The sequence below is a fragment of the Blennius ocellaris genome (genome assembly GCF_963422515.1).
Source record: "Blennius ocellaris genome assembly, chromosome: 8".
Taxonomy (NCBI): Eukaryota; Metazoa; Chordata; class Actinopteri; order Blenniiformes; family Blenniidae; genus Blennius; species Blennius ocellaris.
The window spans coordinates 10,500,669-10,521,529 of NC_137657.1; the positions used below are offsets into that span (position 1 = coordinate 10,500,669).

The 20,861-nt window shown below is 44.7% G+C and overlaps 1 protein-coding gene across 5 annotated transcripts; it reads right to left on the reverse strand.

Annotated features, from left to right (window-relative positions):
- Positions 1-2,012: 2,012 nt before the first annotated feature.
- On the reverse strand, positions 2,013-19,846 carry ptpn3 (protein tyrosine phosphatase non-receptor type 3). Of its 5 annotated transcripts, XM_080500277.1 has the most exons (28): positions 19,677-19,846; positions 18,642-18,708; positions 18,280-18,425; positions 17,709-17,856; positions 16,581-16,715; positions 16,362-16,404; positions 16,101-16,182; positions 14,986-15,030; positions 14,839-14,891; positions 14,547-14,664; positions 14,356-14,443; positions 14,151-14,239; positions 14,007-14,070; positions 12,961-13,163; positions 12,741-12,866; positions 12,444-12,605; positions 11,468-11,561; positions 11,301-11,378; positions 11,154-11,210; positions 10,304-10,460; positions 10,024-10,199; positions 9,655-9,745; positions 9,377-9,438; positions 9,135-9,281; positions 7,845-7,973; positions 5,198-5,343; positions 4,943-5,078; positions 2,013-2,638 (listed from the first exon to the last, which is right to left on the reverse strand). In XM_080500277.1, exons 4-28 carry the CDS (start codon positions 17,775-17,777, stop codon positions 2,564-2,566), a joined length of 2,625 nt encoding a protein of 874 aa, XP_080356403.1. In that variant the 5' UTR covers positions 17,778-17,856; positions 18,280-18,425; positions 18,642-18,708; positions 19,677-19,846; the 3' UTR covers positions 2,013-2,563. The 5 variants fall into 5 exon arrangements, with proteins under 5 accessions (XP_080356403.1, XP_080356402.1, XP_080356404.1 ...); XM_080500276.1 differs by lacking the exon at positions 18,280-18,425; XM_080500278.1 differs by lacking the exons at positions 18,280-18,425; positions 18,642-18,708.
- Between the last annotated feature and the right edge of the window lie 1,015 nt (positions 19,847-20,861).

The window sequence follows — 20,861 nt, forward strand, 5'->3', positions numbered from 1 at the left end:
TGTGGGTGAGGAGGAGGGGGGTGGTGGTGGTGGTGGGGTGACGACGGGACGCGTGAGAAGCTCCAGGTGATCTCTGCCTCTGCGCACCGCAGAACCGAAACTAGTCCACCTCACAGGTAAAAGTCAACCAGCGGAACTGGACAAACAGCGCGCTGTGCGCCTGCGTAAAAAACACAGCGCAGAACAAACTTCTGCTCCCGCTCACTGACTGGCCCCGACCCACCACCGCCGGAGAACGAGCGCCACCTGTCTGTCTGTCTGCCTGCCTGTCTCCCTCCCTCCTGGCCGGGGAGCTCAAAGCCCATCACGGCGCATCAGCGCCGGTTCCCAAGGTGGGGTCCGGGGACCCCCCCACCGGCCGGTAGGAAAGGTTGAAAAGGTCCACGGTGGGGATTTCTGTCCTCACTCTTCGGCAGGATCCCACACTTCACTTGGCAAATACTTTCTATGTGCTGCACAAACAATCATACAAACGAACGCTACGTATAATTTTACTTTACAACTTCAAACACAATGAAACAAAATCATGTTTATAAAATAGAAATCGGGGGAACAATCATTATTATTTGTAACCACCAGATACTGAAAGAATGTCGAGGGAGTGATATATTTTCATTTATAATATCATTTGGCCTTCTGGCAGCGCCCGGGTCTCCTGCCGCTGCACTGGCTCCTGATAAAGCAGATTTTAATGTGAGTAGTATTGTTACACACATTGTTATTTATTACTGCTTGCTTTTAATGCTTTTTACTATCATTCTAGACACTTATATTTAAATTTGAAGTGTTTGTGCCTTGTGTGTTGCTATTTGAGCCAGATGCAATGCAATTTCATCCATGTGTGCACATGTGGTGCATATTGTGAATGACAATTAAGATCTATCAAACGAGCAGGTTTCTGCATACCTCATTATTCACTGAGGCTCGATAAACTACTGACATTTCCCACATTTTATTGTCGGTCTCAGACTTCATTCTCACAAAGCCTGGAATATTGAAAGCAAGAGAACTGAGACAAACTATTTATTGAGGTTGTTTTTTTTTTAACATAAACTATTCTTTTAAGCCAATACATACACGTGTTGTTAGAATTCAAATATTAACTATATAAATAAAAGCCACATATCACACATTTCAACTTGTCTGATTGACATGGTTTGCTCTCGTGACAGAAACTACATAAAAAACAAACATACTGGGAGAACATTTCTGACTTTAAGGCCAAAAGCTCAGTACTTTATGTACAACAACAACTTTTCCATTGAAATTAGTGTTGGCAATAAGGGTTCATGTCCCAGTTTGATCATAGACATAAGAGTTGTACAAATCCCTCGACGACACTAGAGGTTTTCAAAATGAGGCAGAATGATGAACCAGTCCCACAGAGTTTTAACTACATTTCCATCCCCAAAGTCCCAAAGTACACACACGACGCTCCATCTCACGTCAGGTTATATTTTTTTTAATGAATGCCAGACTTTTATTTTTTTACATTGCATTGTTGACTTTGGCGACTGTAATCATATAAATCTCACGCAGCAGGGAATCAAACCAGGGATTTTCTCAGTGAGGCATGGGCGCTAACCACTACATCACCCTGATGGGATGCAATGCTTTTGAAAGTTAATTACCTACAATACCTGCAGATACTGCAATCCTCGCTGCAGCTTTACATCTGGTTACCGTGTGATACACCAATATTTTGTCATGAGCAGGCTGCTTTGAGCCGATTTGCGATGCCGAGATAGTTCCACTGATGGTATGCCAGCTTTAACGGCACTCCAGCTGAAGGTTAAAAAAAGCACACTGCTCCTTACATCACTGGTGCTTCAACCTGGGGGGGGAAAAAAAAATCCCCAAAAGACACATTTCCCCTTTAAAAACACCACAGAGCCTTAAAAAAAAAAAAAAAAAAAAAAAAAAAAAATCCACTACAAAGCGACATATGCACATTTAATCTAATTCTGTGCGAGGAAAAAAAAAAAAAAAAAAAAACACAACCCACACATCAGTAGAAATCATTGTTTTTATTTAGTGTCTTAATAATTTAAGAGTGACAAGACAGTGAATTCGTTGCTCCGCTGGCAGACAGCTCGCAGTGTTGCACCACCGTGACCCAAAAAAAGTCCCCACCGTAGTGATGTAAAAGCCGGCCCTCGCCACTCAAATGTCAGTCTAAGGCGCACGTCGCTTAACGAGCACAGGCGTCACTCCTGAGTGGCCTCTTGTACAGAAATTAGCAGCTCACGTCAGTCTTGCATCGGTCTCTATGGAGACCGCCACTTCTACAAGCTTGGTGCACTTTCAGCAAAAAAAACTAAGGCCGACGAGGTGTAAAGATTGGAATCCACTCACAGCCACACTGATGACAGACAGCTGTGCTCTGAAGCTACTCCTGCTTTCATTATCCAGCCCGCGCTCCAGTCCCATACGCGTGACAGAGTTTAATCTGTTGCAGCTCTGGTCTCTCCCAGCAGAAGAAGAAGTCTTTGTGTTTGGGTCCTCTTTTCTTTTTTTTTTTATGTTGCTGTTGTTTTTTTTCATTGCTGCTGCTGCTTTTGACTTACGACGCTTTTGAGCTCTCCTTTTTCTCTCTGTAGACCCTCAGAATGGCTTCACAAACAAACTGGAACTGACACTGAAACACAGAGCAAACACAGTTTTAGTCAGGAGAATATCCGTTTTCAGAAACCCCCCCCCTCCTCTCTCCTGACCACCTCGATTGTCCAAAAAAAACATCAGAAACATTTTAGTGTGTCGGCATCGTTTTCTTTTCAGTCAAACTCCTGCATTGCCGCCCTGCAAATGTGTCTCCTCCCTTATGAATGCAGTTCATTTTAATCCAAACAGAAATAGTTGTTTTTCCCTGAAACACACAGCTGCTGTAATTTGACTTGACGATGTTGTTGCTGTGAAGGGACAGGCAATACGTAAGAGTTCTAATCATTTATCCTGAAGGGAACCTAAACATGTGCACTGGATTTCCCCGGCTTCAGTTGTTAAAGCTGTTTTACTGAAGCCTACAAGTGTGACCTCGACGGTGGTGTAAGGAAAACGCCAGGGGATCGCCGCAGTTATTACAGTTCATCCTGAGAGTACTACAAAGACATTAAGCAGTTTTTATTGGGCTGCACCAAACAGCCATGGAGTAATTACAGTCAAATCCAACTGGATAAATCTACGGCGAGGAGAGGGGGAACGATGACTGGACATCTGTATGATGGGACACGTTCGTGATCGTCTGATCGTCGACTGATCTGTCAACTGTAGCTCTGATTGTTTTATTGAAGACCGAGGGAGAGCGAGAGAGAGAGCAAGAGGGAGAGAGAGAGAGAGCCTTTTGAGTCTACATTTAAGTATTTAATTTGAAATCAGCAGTAGTTATCCCTCTTGGCTCACAAAGAGACGACCGCAGGTTGAAATAAAAAGCTTTCTGGGCCTCTGTGTGTGCCTGGGTTCCTCAAGTTTCCTCCCCAGTTTAAAAAATCAAGTGTTGTCGGTTATTCAAAAATGTCTGTAGGTGTGATTTGAGTGTGTGATCGCCTGTCTCTCTCTCTCTCTCTCTGTAAGCCCTGTGATGGACTGACAACTTGTCCATCTTGAGATGTAGAAGCGTGTGGGCGAAGGGTGAAATCACACCGCATCCAAGTATAAAGAAGTATAAGGTCTACCTTAAAAATGAAAAAAGTAGCTCAAAAGCTTGTGATGTCCTGCCGGTTTCTACATGCTGACACAGATTCTGTCTTGTGAGTCGGCCTTGTTGAAATATCACCTGATAAAGAAAACTCTAACCCTCAAATTACTAGGAATAAAACAGGTTTTTTGTAACAGTTCTACTGGGTTTTCTTGGTGGCTGATTTCCTCGTTGTTTTGGGAGAAACTCATTCATCCATTTATCTTCTCTACTGGTTCGTCAAGCTCATGGTTGATTCATCCTCGCCAGTTCATCACAGGATTAACAGAGCGATCACCACACACACTCGCATCTACCGGAAATCCAAATCCAAAAACAAATTAGCCTTGAATGTTTTCTGACAAACAATCTAAACAACATTGTGAGGAATCGGCGCCGCAAGACGGAGTCCCACGTTCTGTTTTTATAAAAAAAAAAAATGAAACAACGCATGCAGAATAGGACGTCCTCTGACTGCACATTTCCACGAGGGACGTGTTCCATCCTCAGCACAAAAAAACATCAGATAGACGATCCACAGAGACCAAGTCTGCTTTCAAAATACGGGTGATGGTGGCAGCAGCGAAAAGCCCAGAAGCAACGCTCATGACTGGAAGGCTGCCATATTCCCAGTGCTCCCTGCTGCCGGAGCGATGAGTAACACTTTCCTCTGTGTCGACAGCCAACACCGAGGTTCTGGAGAGCACGGCTTCCAGCCTCGTCATCGGCCATCGCCGAAACACCGCGGCAACCCGGGCCTGTGTAGTTTACTAAAGGTTACGGACGGCGGGGCCCCCGCAGATGTCAAACTCTGTGACAAAAGGAGAATCTGGGCACAGAGACGTTCGGCGCAGGGGTTTTTAAACTGTGGAAAACATCCAGTGTTCCAGCTTCTGAACAAACCTTCGAATGAAAAATATTTCTGGAGAGGCGTAACGTGTGAATTTGAGCAGCCGTGAGTCGTGGCCAGGGTGACGACGCTGAAATCATACACCCATGGAAATGCTGCATCGGCGGAAATTTCTCAGAACGAACACAAATACCAGTAACCTTTGTGGTGTTGACACCTCGGAGCTCTGAGTTGTTTTTTTTTTTTTAAAGGGTTTCCATCTCTAATAACGTCAAATAACACACACACCTCCGTCAGACAGGTTTGTTTTAACCGACTGATGACGTGTTGCTGCAATAATAATCCTGGTGAAAATTTTCATCTATCAGTGAGTTTCTGAGGTTGTCTTTTGTTTTTTCCTTTCTGTTTTGCCTCTGTACCGTTGTCTGAACCATCATTGCTCGTTGATCCCTCATTGTTTTGACAATGTCCAGCGGGAACACCGGCCGGCCCTCATCCAGCAGAGTCAACGCCGTCTCCATGGTGATCAGGACACCGGTCCGTCCGATCCCGGCACTGAAAGAGTGATTCAAGACAAACACGGCATTAAGTGTATAGAAGAGGAAAGTACAGTATATTGTTCAATAAAAGCCTCCCCCCCCATGGGATTGTGTATGTGTGTGTGTCGGTGTTACCTGCAGTGTACCATTAGCGGCTCTTCATCTTTCCTCCTCTCCCTCACCGAGCTGATGAAGAGCAGGAAGTCTGAAGGGTCATCGGGTACGCCGTGGTCCGGCCACGCCACGTACTGGAGGTGCGTGACTGCACGTTCCTGTCCCAGCTGCACAAAAAAAAAAAAAAAAAAAACCAATAAAATAAAAATATTTAAGCATTGAATAACAATTCTTCAATAGGGACACGTACACAACTTAAACGTCTTTACAAAAGCTGGATTTCATCGTGATTTCATGACTCAATTTTCCGAAATGTACAATTAGTGAGTAAAGCGGCAGAGCGGACACGAGAGCACTGCCCTGCTGCAACTGGAACATCCCGCGACCGGCGTCGCGGAAGAAACAGTGGAAAACAAACATGTGACAAATAGGCGACGGTGAGATTAGTGAGCGTCGAGGGACACGGGGAGATGAGAAGCAGGTGGGGTGGAGAGGGGACTGTGGAACATGCCAGAGCTGGGGAAGTGAAGGCAGGGCAGGGGCGAGAAAGGCAGAGTCTGGATTTTATAATGGGCATGTGACCTGCGACTCCATGTAGGGATTAACTCACTCCGCCAGAGGAACAGATGGGACCACACAGCAGTATCTGTGTATGCATGCGTGTGTGTGTGTAGGCACTCATACTTCATGCCTCCTTGAGCATCATGTGTTTATTTACCTGTCGACTATGGAGGTTGTTGTGGAAGACTGAACATCTAATCTGCTGATCTACCACGCTACAATCAAACACAAACTTCCCAAAAAGACCAGCACACACACACACACACACACACACACACACACACACACACACACACACATAAATCACACACACAAACACACACACACATCCACCCGTACCCACACGCAGACCAAGCCGCCCACACGGACGTGAGGCCGTGCCGCCTGCAGCGAGCGCCGCTCTGTGACATATGGTAGGATCATGGCACATGCCCCTGCAACATGCAATGCGAAACACTTGCGACCTCAAGAGACGGCGGTCAGGCTTCGTGACCAGTCGGCTGGAAACGCGCAAGTCGTTCGCAACAAGGCTGGTTTCTCATTTTGTTTGATAGTCTGTAAATCATTGTTTCAATTAAATGCTGAGTCGACATAAACATTTTTTTTTTTAAAAGATCAGGCAAAAAAAAAACTTCTGTCATAATGTCCAGGAAACCAAAGAATCCAAACAAATACTGAATAAATTTGACCACTTATCAAAACAGAAATTCCTTTAGATGTAAACTTGTCTCCTTAATGCAGCTCTCGTCTGTTCTGCAAAGAGCCACACAGACTGTCTCTGTTTTCATACAAAGTCCTGTGAAAACATCTTCTGCATTCACTCCTATTCACTCCACTCCTCGTCGCTCCTTAGTTTTACAATAAAATAAAGACATGTCTGAAAGAAATGCTACAATGATATCATGCTAAAAAAAAAATAACATCTCTTTTTACATCCACCCTGCAGCAATAAAATCATTACCTATTAACTCAACAGCAGTACAGGTCACACACCTGTGTCACACTCATTAATTTTTCCTGCAATCAAATGTAATAAAAATGTACACAGACGACAATATTTCAAACCTTACAAATCACGTTCAAAGACGGTAAACTACAGAATAAAAGTTTGGAGATCCCACTGATCCCGTGGGAGAGAAATCTAAATCGAACAATAAGAGCATGCAGACAAACATAGGACAGTTTTGTATTTAATCTCTGAGGGGGTGAGATTGTAAAACCGTATAGATGAAGAACTGAAGACAAAGTTAAAAAACACTCACAGAAAAATAGAAAATAGACTTTCACAAGATATAATGGATGGCAGAAAATACGGATTATGGAAGGGGATTACTGGTGATACTTTGAGTCGTTGGTGTTTTTCATTATTGTTGTTGTTTTTCTTTCTGGTGTTTTTGTCCACAACTATTTTTGGAACTGAGGTTAACAGTTCACTGACATGGTTTATATAGTAATTTGTTATTATTGTATCATTTTCTTAAATATTTATGATTCTTTAATATCTTTATTTTCACATTTATATATACTTTTCAGAATTTTTTTTTACATCTTTGTGCAACGTGGGGCTGCTGGGATAACTAAAGTTCCTGATGTGGAATGAATACAGTTTTATCTTATTTCCCAGAGATGTAGCAAACAATAACTTCAGGGCTGAAGATGAAGTGGTGGAATACATTAAGCTTGTACTTTATATACTGCTTATACTCCTTTTTTGAACATGAATAAATGATTTTATGCTCTTGACTTTCAGTTGCTGCTGCTTGATTTTATTATTGTTCTATTTTATAATAAATATATAACTGACTCAAGTGATTAATCATTACCACTGCTATTTTTGAGAGCGTTCTGACTTGGCAACATTTTGTCAAAGTTGCCTAAAAGTTTGGCACATTGTCGTTTGTTCAACAGCGTGATCACATCAAACTCTGCAAACTATAATAGGAAATCAGCGCAAACTGCAGCTTCTACATTTGCCAGCTCTTCCGCACCTAATCTATAATTTTCTGTATTTTCGGAACCATCTTGGGAGTTTAATGGCACAACAGTTGGGTGTAATTACCCTGTTATGACTCTGTAAAGCAATTTTTTTTTTTTTTTGCTACTGTACCTTCGTGTGAGTCAAGGTGAACTGCCGCATGACGTACGCCAGGTTACACTCCTCCGAATGACACTTCACCCGCATGTACCCATAATCCTTCACTTCCGGCGGGTGCGGCCAGTACTGGTGGCACTTGGTCTGCGAAGTGTATGACATCACCGACAAATTGCATTACTGCTGAGGCGAGGCATTACTCAGGATACCGTTTTACCACCTCTGCTGCTTCAGCAGCGCTCAGCTCTCGAGAAATCACATTCAACAGCATGTACGAGGAAACGAAGCAATTTATCAGGAACAGGATGAGAATCCAAAGTCAATGCGTGTGTGTGTGCGTGCATGTGTATGTGATCTTCAGCCAGAGAGACAGAGAGAGAGACAGAGAGACAGAGAGAGAGAGACAGAGAGAGACAGAGAGAGACAGAGAGAGACAGAGAGACAGAGAGAGACAGAGAGAGACAGAGAGACAGAGAGAGAGAGAGAGAGAGAGAGAGCGAGCGCGTGCCAAGATACTTGATGAATATCAGGAAAATTATCAATTAATGAGAGCATCTGGTTACCAGGCAACAGGCAAGCCGAGACAGAGACAGGTTCATTCAACGGGACCTTGATATCTCGCCTCGTCTGCGTGGAAGTGCGTCTTCCAATTATTTATCTCATTACCATCCTGCTCACACTTTACATTTTACAATTCTCTGCTCCACTAAATCCCGTAATTACCAACAACTGCGCCAATTGATTGATCATTTTTGTGTGGAAACGTCGTAACCGAACCCTCAAATTACAGTAATCATGACTCCAATAAAAACGAAACAGCATGTAATACAGTGAAAGTGGTTCTAAAACAGAAACTAAATGTCCTGTAAGTCAATATATTGTTTTTTTTAACTCTTCGGTTTGTATTTCAGGCATAAAAAAAAGTCTACAAAGACATTTTTTTATTCATTCTAACTTGTGCTCAGTAGTCGTGAGAACACAGAGGTGGACAGGAAGGGATGTGATTGTATGGAAACTGAACGGACAAGCTCCAAGTCACAGAAGCTTATTTCATGGTTTTGTTTGATCTTTTTCTTCACCTCTGTCGCTGTCATTATCTTTCTTTTCTCATTTCATAAACTTTCTTCGCTCCCCTGGTGGCTTCTGCCAGAAATTCTCGCAAGAAATATCACCAGAAGGTCAAAGTTTGCAGGTTTGTCACCCGAGGGATGCAAAAAAGTTCCAAGAAGTGACGGCATCTGCACGTTTCCATTGTAAACCGTCTTTTTACAACGTGAATGAATGAAAGTACAGAAGTGTGTTTACCCGTCCCCGCTCCGTCAGAGTTGTAAGCATGATGATGGTGTGTATCTGCTGCTCCCAAACAGTCTGCCAAAACTGACTGCAGGTCTGCGGCAATGGGCCTTGAGCTGCAACGTATCGTAAACGCACGCCAGCCACTGGGGGCGCCATCTAGAAGACGCACAAATAAACACACACAGAGGACGAGATTACGTCGGACGTCAGACGGCGACGGGACACACAATTTAATGGTGGCGACTGTTCACCGTGACGTGGCTGGCGTTGATGTAGTCTTCCTGGCTGTGCAGCACCACCCTGGTGGCATCGTCTGGAAGGAGAGTAGACGCGTGGGGGGGGGGGGGGTCATGACTGAGCTGTCAACGCACCTCGGGCTCAGCCAATTAAACGTTATGGAGGAGCCACCGTGCCGAGCTCCCGACCGAGGTTAGAGAGCGAGTGTGGGTGGTGTGAGAGACATGCAGACAATGATAAGAGCAACCACCAGGGCGCGGTGGCTCAGTTAGTCATATTAAGAAGCACTCACAAGGTAAAACATCCTTGTATCGATTCTTGTCCATGTTCTCGGAGAGCCGAGCGCAGCCGAGAGACATACCAGGCTTCCTCCTGTACAGGTTCTGGAGATTAACAAACGCACACAGCCGTGAAGGTCAACACAGATCCCAGACCAGCCACGGCAGCTTTGTTTCAAACCATCATGAGCCAAGTCCAAGGAAAGATTAGGGCCAACATCTGTCCCACACGCAAAACACTTAAAAAGCTCATTATGAATAAACCTGTGGACCAAGCTAAATCCTGCTTCTAACAGTGGGGGGGAAAAAAAGACAAATATACTCATTTGTGTTTTGTTCTTGTGTAAAATCCACAGTGAAACTCCCCTGTGCAGTTTGAATACCTCAAAGTGGAAACACAGAGTGCCAGACTGTATCTGTCTCTCCAGCTGTCTCATCGATTCCTCCAGTGTGGTGACCTGCTCCGAAAGGCCAGGCGACTGCGGCTTATCTTCCTGTGATTGGATGGTGAGCGTGAGGGCAGGAGGCAACTGCAGCAGGGGTGCCGTCCGGACGGGGCCTGGGTTTCAAGGACAAAGCGAGGCCGCGCTAAATATTCATGGGGACGTGACAGAGAAGAGCGGGAAACACCGGGCCGCGTCAGCACATTTCACTCTCGCGCACCTTTACGTCTGATCAGCAAGACGAGCTCTCTGGAGTGCGACTCCCTGCTGGCCCGTATGAACATGACGACCTGGTCGTGTGTGTGTTCGGAAATGTCTCGACCGTTGATCAGCACCACCAGGTCTCCCTCCAGGAGTTTGGGTTCACACCGACCTGCCTGCACACAACAGAGGGTTCATCTCACAGCTGACAAAGAAAGTCGCCATGAGTGGCAAAACACAGAGAGGTTCTTCAGAAAGAGTGTCAGAATCACAAACTGAATGTGCTCATGCTGGAAATGATAATGAATTAAGCTTTGTTACATCACCGATCAAAGTCCATGCAGGTTGGTAGAATTCAAAGTATTTCACAGAAAGATTGACGCAGTGGCAACAGGGCAGTAAAAGATTAGGACACATTAAAATAAGGCAGAATTGAGTATTTATCTATGATTTTTTTATGTCTGAAGTTGTTGATTCAAAAAGCAGAGACGGCAATAAAGCATGTCCTTCAAATGGATGACTTTACTCTTTGCACACGTTCGCCTATACCCCTCTAATTCGCACTTGAATAAAATAACCGACTTCTTACTTTTAAACCAGATGCATCTCAAACAATTCAGGGTAGAAAAATACTTTTTTCCAGATCACGGATTTCCATTTGTTTTAGATTACTTACATATAAACCTTTTTCATTTAGATTTGTGCACAAACAATGGACAAAAACAATGCACTTTTCAATGATGAATCAATTTGTGGAGATTCAGTCATCAGCTATGCACCGTGGACCGCTGCGTCTGTCTGTCCATTCTGCCTTCACGTCGTCATAATTTGAGACTGCCCAGAAAAACCAGACCGGAGCCTGTTCTTACCGGTGAGTCAGGTTTAACATGGGATATGGCTAGAGGCATCTTCTGGTCCACCCCGCCCTGGGAGGAGAGACACAATTATGGGATAGTAACAAGCAATTAATACACAAAACTTTGCGCCCTTGAACAGTGTAAAGGAGGGACACGTACTTTAACATTGAAGCCAAATTTGCCGTCCTGGTCGGGGGCAATACGTACGACCATCAGGTCACCGTCACCCAGGGCGTCCTGCAGACACAAGACGTAGTAATCAAACGTTACACACACCGAATCAATGTACTCTAATAAAGAAAGGTGCAGTGACAAAGATAATGAACCTTATTGTAGTGCGGCGAGCTGTCCTCCTCTCCTATACTGTCCTCAGCTCGCGGCGAACCCTCGTCTGGGCCTTGGCTGTAAGTACCGGAAACACTGGAAGAGATCAAATGGACATTTTCACTACAATAAGTAGAGGCAAACATAATTTTGAGGGATGTGATAGTGATAAACCAAACTCCTCATATATATTTTTTGTTTATTTCCAATGGTCAGAGATGGCAAATACATTACCGTGGGTTTTTTTCTTGTTAGCTGTGTAAAAATTACAGAATGTACCACCTGAACTCCTTTGCTTAAGTAGAGCAAATAAAAACCATGTTCTGAAATGTACTTCAGTGTAAAAGTAAACTGCTAAAAAAACAGTAATTCCAATATCTATAATGCATAAGCCGTCTTTTCTTGAATTTCCTAGCGCAGACACACTATTAAAACTGATTTTGTCAGCATTGATGTGACGTCGTAATCAATAGCAATGGTACAAAATATAATTTTACTTGGAATTATGTTACAAGTCAGAAACTGAATCCTTTTCTGAATATAAATACTTCACTTTAACCCCCCTCTCACCCCAGAAACAGGAAGTTTTTGTATTCAACCATCACCGTTTAGCTCGATCACGTCTAAATTTGTCAACTTCTTCTTCCGTTAGTGTCATTGTCCTTAAACTGTTCAGTAGGACTTTGAATTGTGACTTTAAAAGTAACAAAAAAGAAGATAATAGAATGTGATTTCAACATGTTGTGCTGTTCAGTAATGAGCCAGTTTTGAAAATGTAGGGAGTAGAAAGTACTGATATTTGTGGTCAAACAAGTAGAAACACATGAAATTCTACTTAAATACATCTCTGCTTATGGGTCATATTCATGCTCTGAAGAACACCGAGAAGAGAATTACTTGCATTGGGATTGGAACTGTAAAAAAAACGAATCAAAGTTGGGTGCAATTATTGAACTGGAAAGTGTTTGTGGTTCAAACCGTTGAGGTGAAACGTCTCCCTCGCTGTCCTTGCTGCTGCTCACGGACGCCCTGTACGTGTAGAAGACGTCTTCCCCCTCTGACATGTCCTTCAGGTCGTTGGTCAACTCCATAGAAGACGGCCGAGGTTTACGAATGCCGTGACGAACTCTCGGACTTCGCCTGCCAGAGAACCGAAAAACAGGCGAGACACGGTTTGAACCGCAGGAAGTGAGGATGAATTTGTTTGTTTTTTCCGGAGTGTAACAACCAGTCGGGGTTTTGGTGAGGACGGCTGGGGGGAGCCGGTGACTGTACCAGTTGGGGGTGGACGGGGGGGACCGAGATGGAAGACTCATGGTCTCAAGATGCTCGGATGAAAGTGACCTAATGGGGCCGGGGTTCCACACCGTCCAACCAACGACTCGCTGCCACACAGGACCGCTGAAGGAAAAAGAAAATGTTGGCATTGATGGTGAAAATGTGCGAACACACACACACACACACACACACACACATTAAAACTCCAGGCGCTCACCTCTCTGGTTTATTGTTACCAAGGCCCAGGTGCTGCGTTATGAGTTTTCTGTAGGGATTAATTGAGCTGTTGCTTTGTTTGGGGGTCTTCGGTGTTCGGTTGGAGCAGAAGAAGGAGTGATGGTCGACGCAGGAGCGCCACAGGTTCTTACAGGTCTTGGGACAAGGCAGAAGCAGAGACACTTCACAGTCCTGGGTCTCCCCCTGTAACAAATGCAAATAAACACGTGCATAAGTACCAATTTCAAGGTCACGTCACTAAAATGCTCAGGTTTCAGACATAAGTGGTAACAACAAACCACTTTCCATTTGTTATGACTTACGACAACACTATAAAGGTTGGGAGGATGTGTAAAATGTAAACAAAAACACAAGACATTACAATACAGCGTATACAAGACATTGTTGAAAGAAAGGCACCCCACAATTTCTTAATAGTAGATTGGCAGCGAAATATCCTCAAAAAGTTGGGACAGATCGATATTTACTATTGCGTTTCTATAAAAATACAAACGCCAGACCTTGCCTATGTTTATGTGTTAAATTGCAAACCAAATACAGGCTTATTCAATTAGCAAAACATTGTGTCCAGTTAGTATTCTGGTGACGGTTTCACGGCTCTCTCTGAATTTGTGGTTCTACTCGGCACACGCTGAAAAACAAGAACTCCCAGTTTACACACCTCTGCCAAGTGGCAGTTTCCTTTAATGTCTGTCCAGACTCATAACTATATGCCGCAAAGATTGTTCAGGAATGTAATAAATTGGCAAATAAAGTGTCGGCTTTTCTGAGATTTTGTAAACGCAATCACCAGAAGTGAGGACATAATGACCTTTAACCTCCACAATGTGAGCGTGAACATGTGTGACATGTGTGAAACAGGACAAACTGAAAACTGCTCAACCAGCAGGTGCAGGTCTTTGTGAATAGGTGAAGAAAAAAAATTTAAATGATCAAAAATCGGCTTATTCCCCTGATAAAACACATTCATTTGATGAGCTGTAAAGCAAGTGTTCCCAGAATAAAAATGTTTAATATACGACTCACATGTTTCCGTTTGAGGTGTATGAAAAAGCGTTTCCTCTTAAATGAAATCTTGATGATGTTTCCCCTGCATGAGACGCACACATTCAGTCACAAGCTGACAAAACACAAGGACAGGGGTTCTCGTCGCTTCGCTTCATCACTTACCAGGGAAAGAAACTGGAACAAATCATATTACAGAATATTGCGACGCCACTGGAGGCCAAACCCACCATAAGAGGGGCATTATTTGCATCCTGATAGGAAGAAAATGCAACATCAATACAAAAATGGTATAAACAAATGCAGGGGAAGCTGGAGAAACTTGAAAGCCAGACAACAAATGAAAGTTTAATCACGTCGGTCTCACTACCATGGCAGTGTGCAGCTCCACTCCGTACAGCTCCAGCGTTCGCGCCGTGTTGAGAAAACAGAGCTCCGCCTCGCTCTGCTTCAGACCCCTGGAGGGACGGGCACAGAGTCACAAACAACAACAACAACAACAACAGGAACAAACAAGCCATTTGTTCAGGCCAGACGTGACGGAAAAACAGTCGGCGTTACTTGTGCTGTGGATGCAGATCCTCCACTTTAGAAAGGAAGTCTTCATCCTGTTGAGGGATGAAGTGGCATTTTGAGAGGTAACCAGGGAGTCGGGACGGACAGTGATCCCCCATCTCCGCTACGGGTGACGCAAAGAGACACTGAGCATCCGAAAGGGGGAAGCACAACATCTATAGATCTGCGAGAGAGCTGCGGACGGCGAGGAGCCGGAGCGTCCTCGTGGGAGCAATTCACACGGTCACCGTTAAAGTCACTCATCGTGCGTTTGTTTTTGACAAGAGGCGGGACTTACACTGCACGTCGTACGAGGCCAGCACCACGGCGGGACTCAGAGGGCACTGCAACCTGCGGCCACACGCAAACAATTACACATGGCGACATGGTGAGCGTGGAGCCGCACAGGCGGGGAGGAGAATGGGGGAGTTTTTGAGTGACTCACCGTCCTTCATTAATGTCGCTCCTGATCTGGAGGAAGTAAAGATGCCTGCAGGGACGGGACAAGAGGAACTTTACCGACACGCAACGGCATTTGAAAGCTTCTGACATCCACACACGGGTATTGTTGACTCAGGCTCTAGTCTCAGCTCGTTTGATGATATTCAATAGTTCCGGGAGAAATATTTCTCACCGATCCCACACAATAAGCCAACTTCAGTTGGGAGCGTCGGCATGACGATTGGCACAGACATCAACAATGACCAGGTGATGAATGTTCCACAATCTCACCCAACTGCCGTTTAATGGCCAGACTTGAGCCTCGGCAGATTCACCCTGTCAGGATCAGCAACAATGAGGTCAAACTGACCCCAGTGCATCATATTTTAATGTTAACTGACCATATATATATATATATATATATAGAAACAATTGATTAATCTTAAAGAAAACAGCCATTAAAGCACATTAAATTGGGTCATTGACTTAAAAAAATAACACAATTAATACCGCCATCGTATACTGAATTACTTCATTCAGAATGATTTAATGTCATAAAATTTTCTGAAGTGAACAAACTGAACCAATTGCATGGAGGCAACATGGGAAAAAAATCAGAGTTTTTTAAATATAGTTCAGTCAAAACCTTCTCATTAATACTTGTCCAAACCAAAGACTAAGAATTTAATATATGTGTTTTGTGTTTGTGAAAATCTCCCCGTTAACAGAAGCATTAAAAAAATGTTTTGTTGACCCTTGTCAATCATGGATTTTTCAGTTATGAGGACATAACTTGAGGCCAGAGTGACCTTGGCCACAATCTAATCCTCCTTCCTTCATAAATACTCTGTGGTGCATTTTAGGAAATTCCCTCAAAGCACTTATGAGAGGTTTCAAGAGCGTGAACATGATATTAAACCTCTCAGGTAATCTCCATAGTGAGAGTGAAGGACGACAAGGAAATCACCTCAATGTGTTCCTGATGAATGTTGATAACAACACAAAAGGTACTGTAAGGCCTCAGGTCCACAGATACATAGAATTCATAGAAATTAACTATTAAGTGCTCAGTTTTTCATTGTAATCATTATTATATCTGTGAAAAGCTCCGGTACGGACCTTGTCTGCTCATGGTGCAGAGAGTTGGGGTCAGAGATGAAGAATCGTACCCGGAAGTTCAGATAAAAAGGAGAAACCAGTCCTGCAGAGAAATGTCACCTTGTCAAAAAAAAAAAAAAAACTGACAGATGAAGCATCTATGTTTACAGGTTCACCTCTTCCTCCTCTCTCCTTGCATAGCGGCTTTAATTTCTACATTTAAATACACTGAAAAAAAACAAGAACAACTAGAAATGTGATTCGATGTGAAGACAGCGATACCTTTAATCTGCTTCTTCATGGGCTTCTCAGGCTCCAGCCATCTCTGAAAGAAAGTAACTCATTAAGTATTACAGCCATCGAGGGCTAAAAAAAAAAACAACAACAAAAAAAACATTTATGCAAGTGTGCCCGGTGGTTATCATCAGCGAAGCAGCAATCAGCGAAAACAATACGTTACAGTCGGAGCCCAAATGGGCCGCAGATGAACGGCGAGCTCACAGGAGAGAGAGTGTTGGCTGTGATTGAGGCGATGGCTGTGCTGGACTCTCTGATCTGCAGACTGAAGAGCCGCCGCTCCTGCACGCCCAGGTGGTCACACACCAGGTCCAAAAGCACCACGCCTTCATCCTGCTTCTGAGAGACGCACAACAACAAACGGACGCTCTGACCAAGCCGGACTTTCTGCGGGTTTATTGAGATTATTCAATCCCTGACGTATAGATGGGGGGATGTGATATCAAGTCAACTATAATCTAAATGTAAAACCCTTTATATCTAATATATTCGTATGGGAATGAGATTTCCAGGAGGCATTCTGCGCCGACACGACGAGTTGTTGCTTTATTAATCACTCTGGGGGGGGGGGGGACCCACAGCTTGTCCGCAGGTCCTCCTCATCTCTTATCCCCACTTCCCGTCACTGGAAGGAGATTCACATTGTTTACTATGAACTGCTGCAGACGTCGTGTTCCACCAGCGAGGAAACAATCCTTTCTGAAGTGTGTGGAGACAAAAAAAAAAAATCCAGGTGATGCTCGGTTAAACCCTGGCACTGCCTGCCGTAAAAAAAAAAAAATGTTTCAGTGAAAATATTTGAGGGGGAAGAAAACAAACCAAGGAGCTGGAGCTGAACACAAAAGAGCCATAAAAGAGACTTGGATATTGGTTTACAGGGTAACGGCACCCCACTCTCACTGCTCTCCCACTGTTCACATAAAAATGCTGCACAGAGGCTGTCCTAGAAAGCAGTGCTGTGATTGTCTTTCTGATGTGTGTGCGTGTGCGTGTGTGTGTGTGTGTGTCAGTGTGTACATGTCATACTGCGTATGACACGATATGTTGATGATGGTAAAGGCTGCCGAGTGTGACAAGGAGTGGGAGCGCCAGGAGGTGAACGTGTCCTTCAAACCAAGGTCGTAGAGTTGAGCGAGAGACGTGGATCAATAGGAACGCCAGAGAATAGTCTGCCGATGTATGACATGTGACACTGTGTTCATTAGCAGAGCACAGGAGCAGAGAGGAGCAGCACAAAGCAGCATGTGTCTTTGAGTATAAGTGTAAGTGTTATGTGCGTGCGTGTGCGTGCGTGCGTGCGTGCGCGTGTGTGTGTGTGTGTGTGGTACACACGCTGACTGTGAAGGTCTCGATGGTGCCGTCCAGCAGCTGAACCAGGCAGACCAGGTCCAGTTTTGGCATGTCTGTTACCACGGTAACTCTGCCTTCCTCTCAAGACAAACACACTGCTGCTGCCCTCGGATCGTCACCGGGAGAGGACCTGGAAACACACACACGCACACACACACACACACACACACACACACACACACACACACACACACACACACACACACACACACACACACACACACACACACACACACACACACACACACACACACACACACACACACACACACACACACACACACACACACACACACACACAACCACAAAACAGTGTCAGATGTTTCCAGGCTGTTGTCTTCCAATGAAAAGCACCTCCCTCAGGATGACATTGTGTGTGGTGAGTGGTGTGTGCGCATGTGTGTGTGTGTGTGTGTGTGTGTGTGTGTGTGTGTGTGTGTGTGTGTGTGTGTGTGTGTGTGTGTGTGTGTGTGTGTGTGTGTGTGTGTGTGTGTGTGTGTGTGTGTGTGTGTGTGTGCTGGATGAAGCATCGAGGCAGCAGTGAGTAATGCACCATGAATGTGAAGGAGTGACTCTGTACGTGTGCGAGTGCGCGCGTCTGTTTGTGCAATCCCTCATTACTTGGCCCGGGTCTGAACATGTCCCTTCCCCTCTCCCTGCTGCTCTCCCCTCTTGCGTCTCTCCGCCTTTCGCAGTCAACTGAATGATAAGAATGTTAAACATTTTCAGAGTTGATCACACCCCAGCTGCGGCAGCGCCACTGGAAGCTCGTGGGGGGGCAGCTACTGGAGGCAACACATGAACACCAACACACCGTCCACTACAGCCATGCATGCAGAATTTGCACAACCCCCCACCCCCAAGAAACTTCATGGACAACCCAGGCGCCTCAGCGTCTCCGTGTGGTCACCGTACATGTGTCCTATCTTGAATTTCCAGGTGAGCGATCACTGGATCGGGCAGGCCCCGTCTCACGCGGTTCCTGAAAGGAACACATAATGTGCGAGTTAATGTTTGAACACAGTGACACACTCTGAATCTATTAAGACGGAGCGGGTCCGAGTTGGACGGCTGCTTTTCCGCGATAACCCCTCTGGCAGGCCGGCCTCTGACGAACTTACAGGTAAACGCTAACATTTAGAGGCAAGGCCCATCGTGGTGTGGAGGCCGTGACCTCACAGGGCACTTTGCATCTGACATCTAATACAATGTGTGTGCCTGTGTATTATGATCTGTCATGTAACACCTCCAGAAGGAAATGTGATTGGCTCCTCACTGATTCAGCAGAAAGTAAACAAACACAAACATGGAGCCAGTCTTCATTAAATGATACTTTGGACTTTATAGAGTTCTGTGTATAGGTTTATTCTGTCCACTTCCTTCAAAATCTGCGTGCAAGTTATAAGACCCAATACCGATTTTTTTTCCCACTTTGCATTAAACACGGACGCAAACCGGTCGACAACTGTTCCACAGCACGTTTGTTGAGTTTTGCCATGAAACTGCTCTGTCACTCGAAGCGCTCCCACTTTAAGCGCATAGTTCTGCCATTACATGCAGATGTACTTGTCACTGCGTTCTTCACACACTTTGCGCACGTTCTGTGCGTAAAACGGCCCGATCGCCGCGAATAAAAGGCCCCATATTATCTTGTGTGCGCCAACCTGTCGTTAATGAACTCCACCGTGACCTGGCTGTACTTTGAGCCGCAGCGCGAACAAGGAACCTGTTGACAGCCTCCAGTTTCTTTCTTTTTTCTTTTTTTTCTTTTTTTTTCTACAGCTACACCCAAGAAGGAGGAACGCACCACGGGCACAACTTTCCTCCAACGCGTTCCAACTCCCTCGCGAAACTTACAGATCAAGTTCACGTTTTCTGGGGAAGTGAAGTGAAGTGTTGAGGGTTAAACAACAAAAAAAGAAAAGAGCAGATAAAGAAACGCGTCTCTACCTCAGTAGTCCCGCTTCAGAGAGGGGGTCATATCCTCCGCTTGTCCGCTGAGAGAGAGAGAGAGAGAGAGAGAGAGACAGAGAGAGAGAGAAAGAGAGAGAGAGAGCGCCTCGGGACGGGGCGCGTCGGAAGAGCCAGGTAGAGTAAAGTTAGGTAAATATCCGGGACAAGTTTCTCATCCCTGGCTGCGCTCGCGCTGCCTCTGCGCGGCCCCGCCCCCTTTGGCCGGGCGCGCACTCCCGCTGGGAGACTTGGCGCTGGGAGCGCGCTTCGAGGGGATAAACAATGGCTGTCAAACATAAAGCCCGTGAGCCCGAAACCGACCCACAAGAGGCTCCAGTCGGGCCAAACCGAACCGCCAAGCAAATTGTCAAAACATTTTTGAAGGAAAAATATTCACTTTTCCTTAAAAAGTCAAATTTCCTCAATACACTGAGACCCCGTTGACACAACAACAAAAAACGAGTGAAAATGGTGATATTACAATGTGTTTTCTACCACAAAGTACCATTAAAACTAGCTCTATGCTGAAATTGCACTAATTTTTATGATGAAGAAAAATGTGCCCATTTCCTGAGATTACCACACATATCCGGAAGTCATCTCGATAGTCAGGAAAAGTATATAAAGCAACAAAGATGGCATGCATTTATAATTGTACACGACATTTTGTCATTTACAGCTTTTTGTTATTTTTATTTTATTTGGGTTTTTTTTCTTTTCTTTTCTTTTTTTTTTGCATGACCTCATGGACAGGTGTGCTTTTTTATTTTTTTCCAATGTGATTCACAGCAGCAACACCAGTCTCCATTGTCTTCCCTCTCTGGAGGCCCCTTCACACCACAACGCATTAGGAGGAGTTCTCATATAAAGTTATCAAAGCTCCAACATATTGTTATTGACATGTTATTCTCATCCTTCTCAGAAGTGTGTGGCCACGGCCCCCTGGTGGTCGGCAGGTTTATTGCAGGTTGGCCGTGAGTACATAGTTTTCAGCATTCAATTGTATAATACAGATACACATATCTGTAAAATAATTATCAAAACTGATAACAGTGTGGTTAAAATCTGTCATTCTTTATTTATGTGATTATATTCACAGAGTTTTGTCTTGGAGTTGTTTTCGTTGAAAGGTGTGGGACGCTGAACTTGTAATGAGGAAACACTTCAACACAATAATGTTAT

Excerpts from the sequence above, each read along its gene's own strand:
- ptpn3 (XM_080500278.1), bottom strand. The coding sequence starts at position 17,777 with ATGCCAAAACTGGACCTGGTCTGCCTGGTTCAGCTGCTGGACGGCACC. Across the intron at positions 16,716-17,708 it reads TCGAGACCTTCACAGTCAGC|AAGCAGGATGAAGGCGTGGT; the intron begins GTGTGTACCACA and ends TGCGTCTCTCAG. Across the intron at positions 12,867-12,960 it reads GGTAACAATAAACCAGAGAG|CGGTCCTGTGTGGCAGCGAG; the intron begins GTGAGCGCCTGG and ends TTTTTCCTTCAG.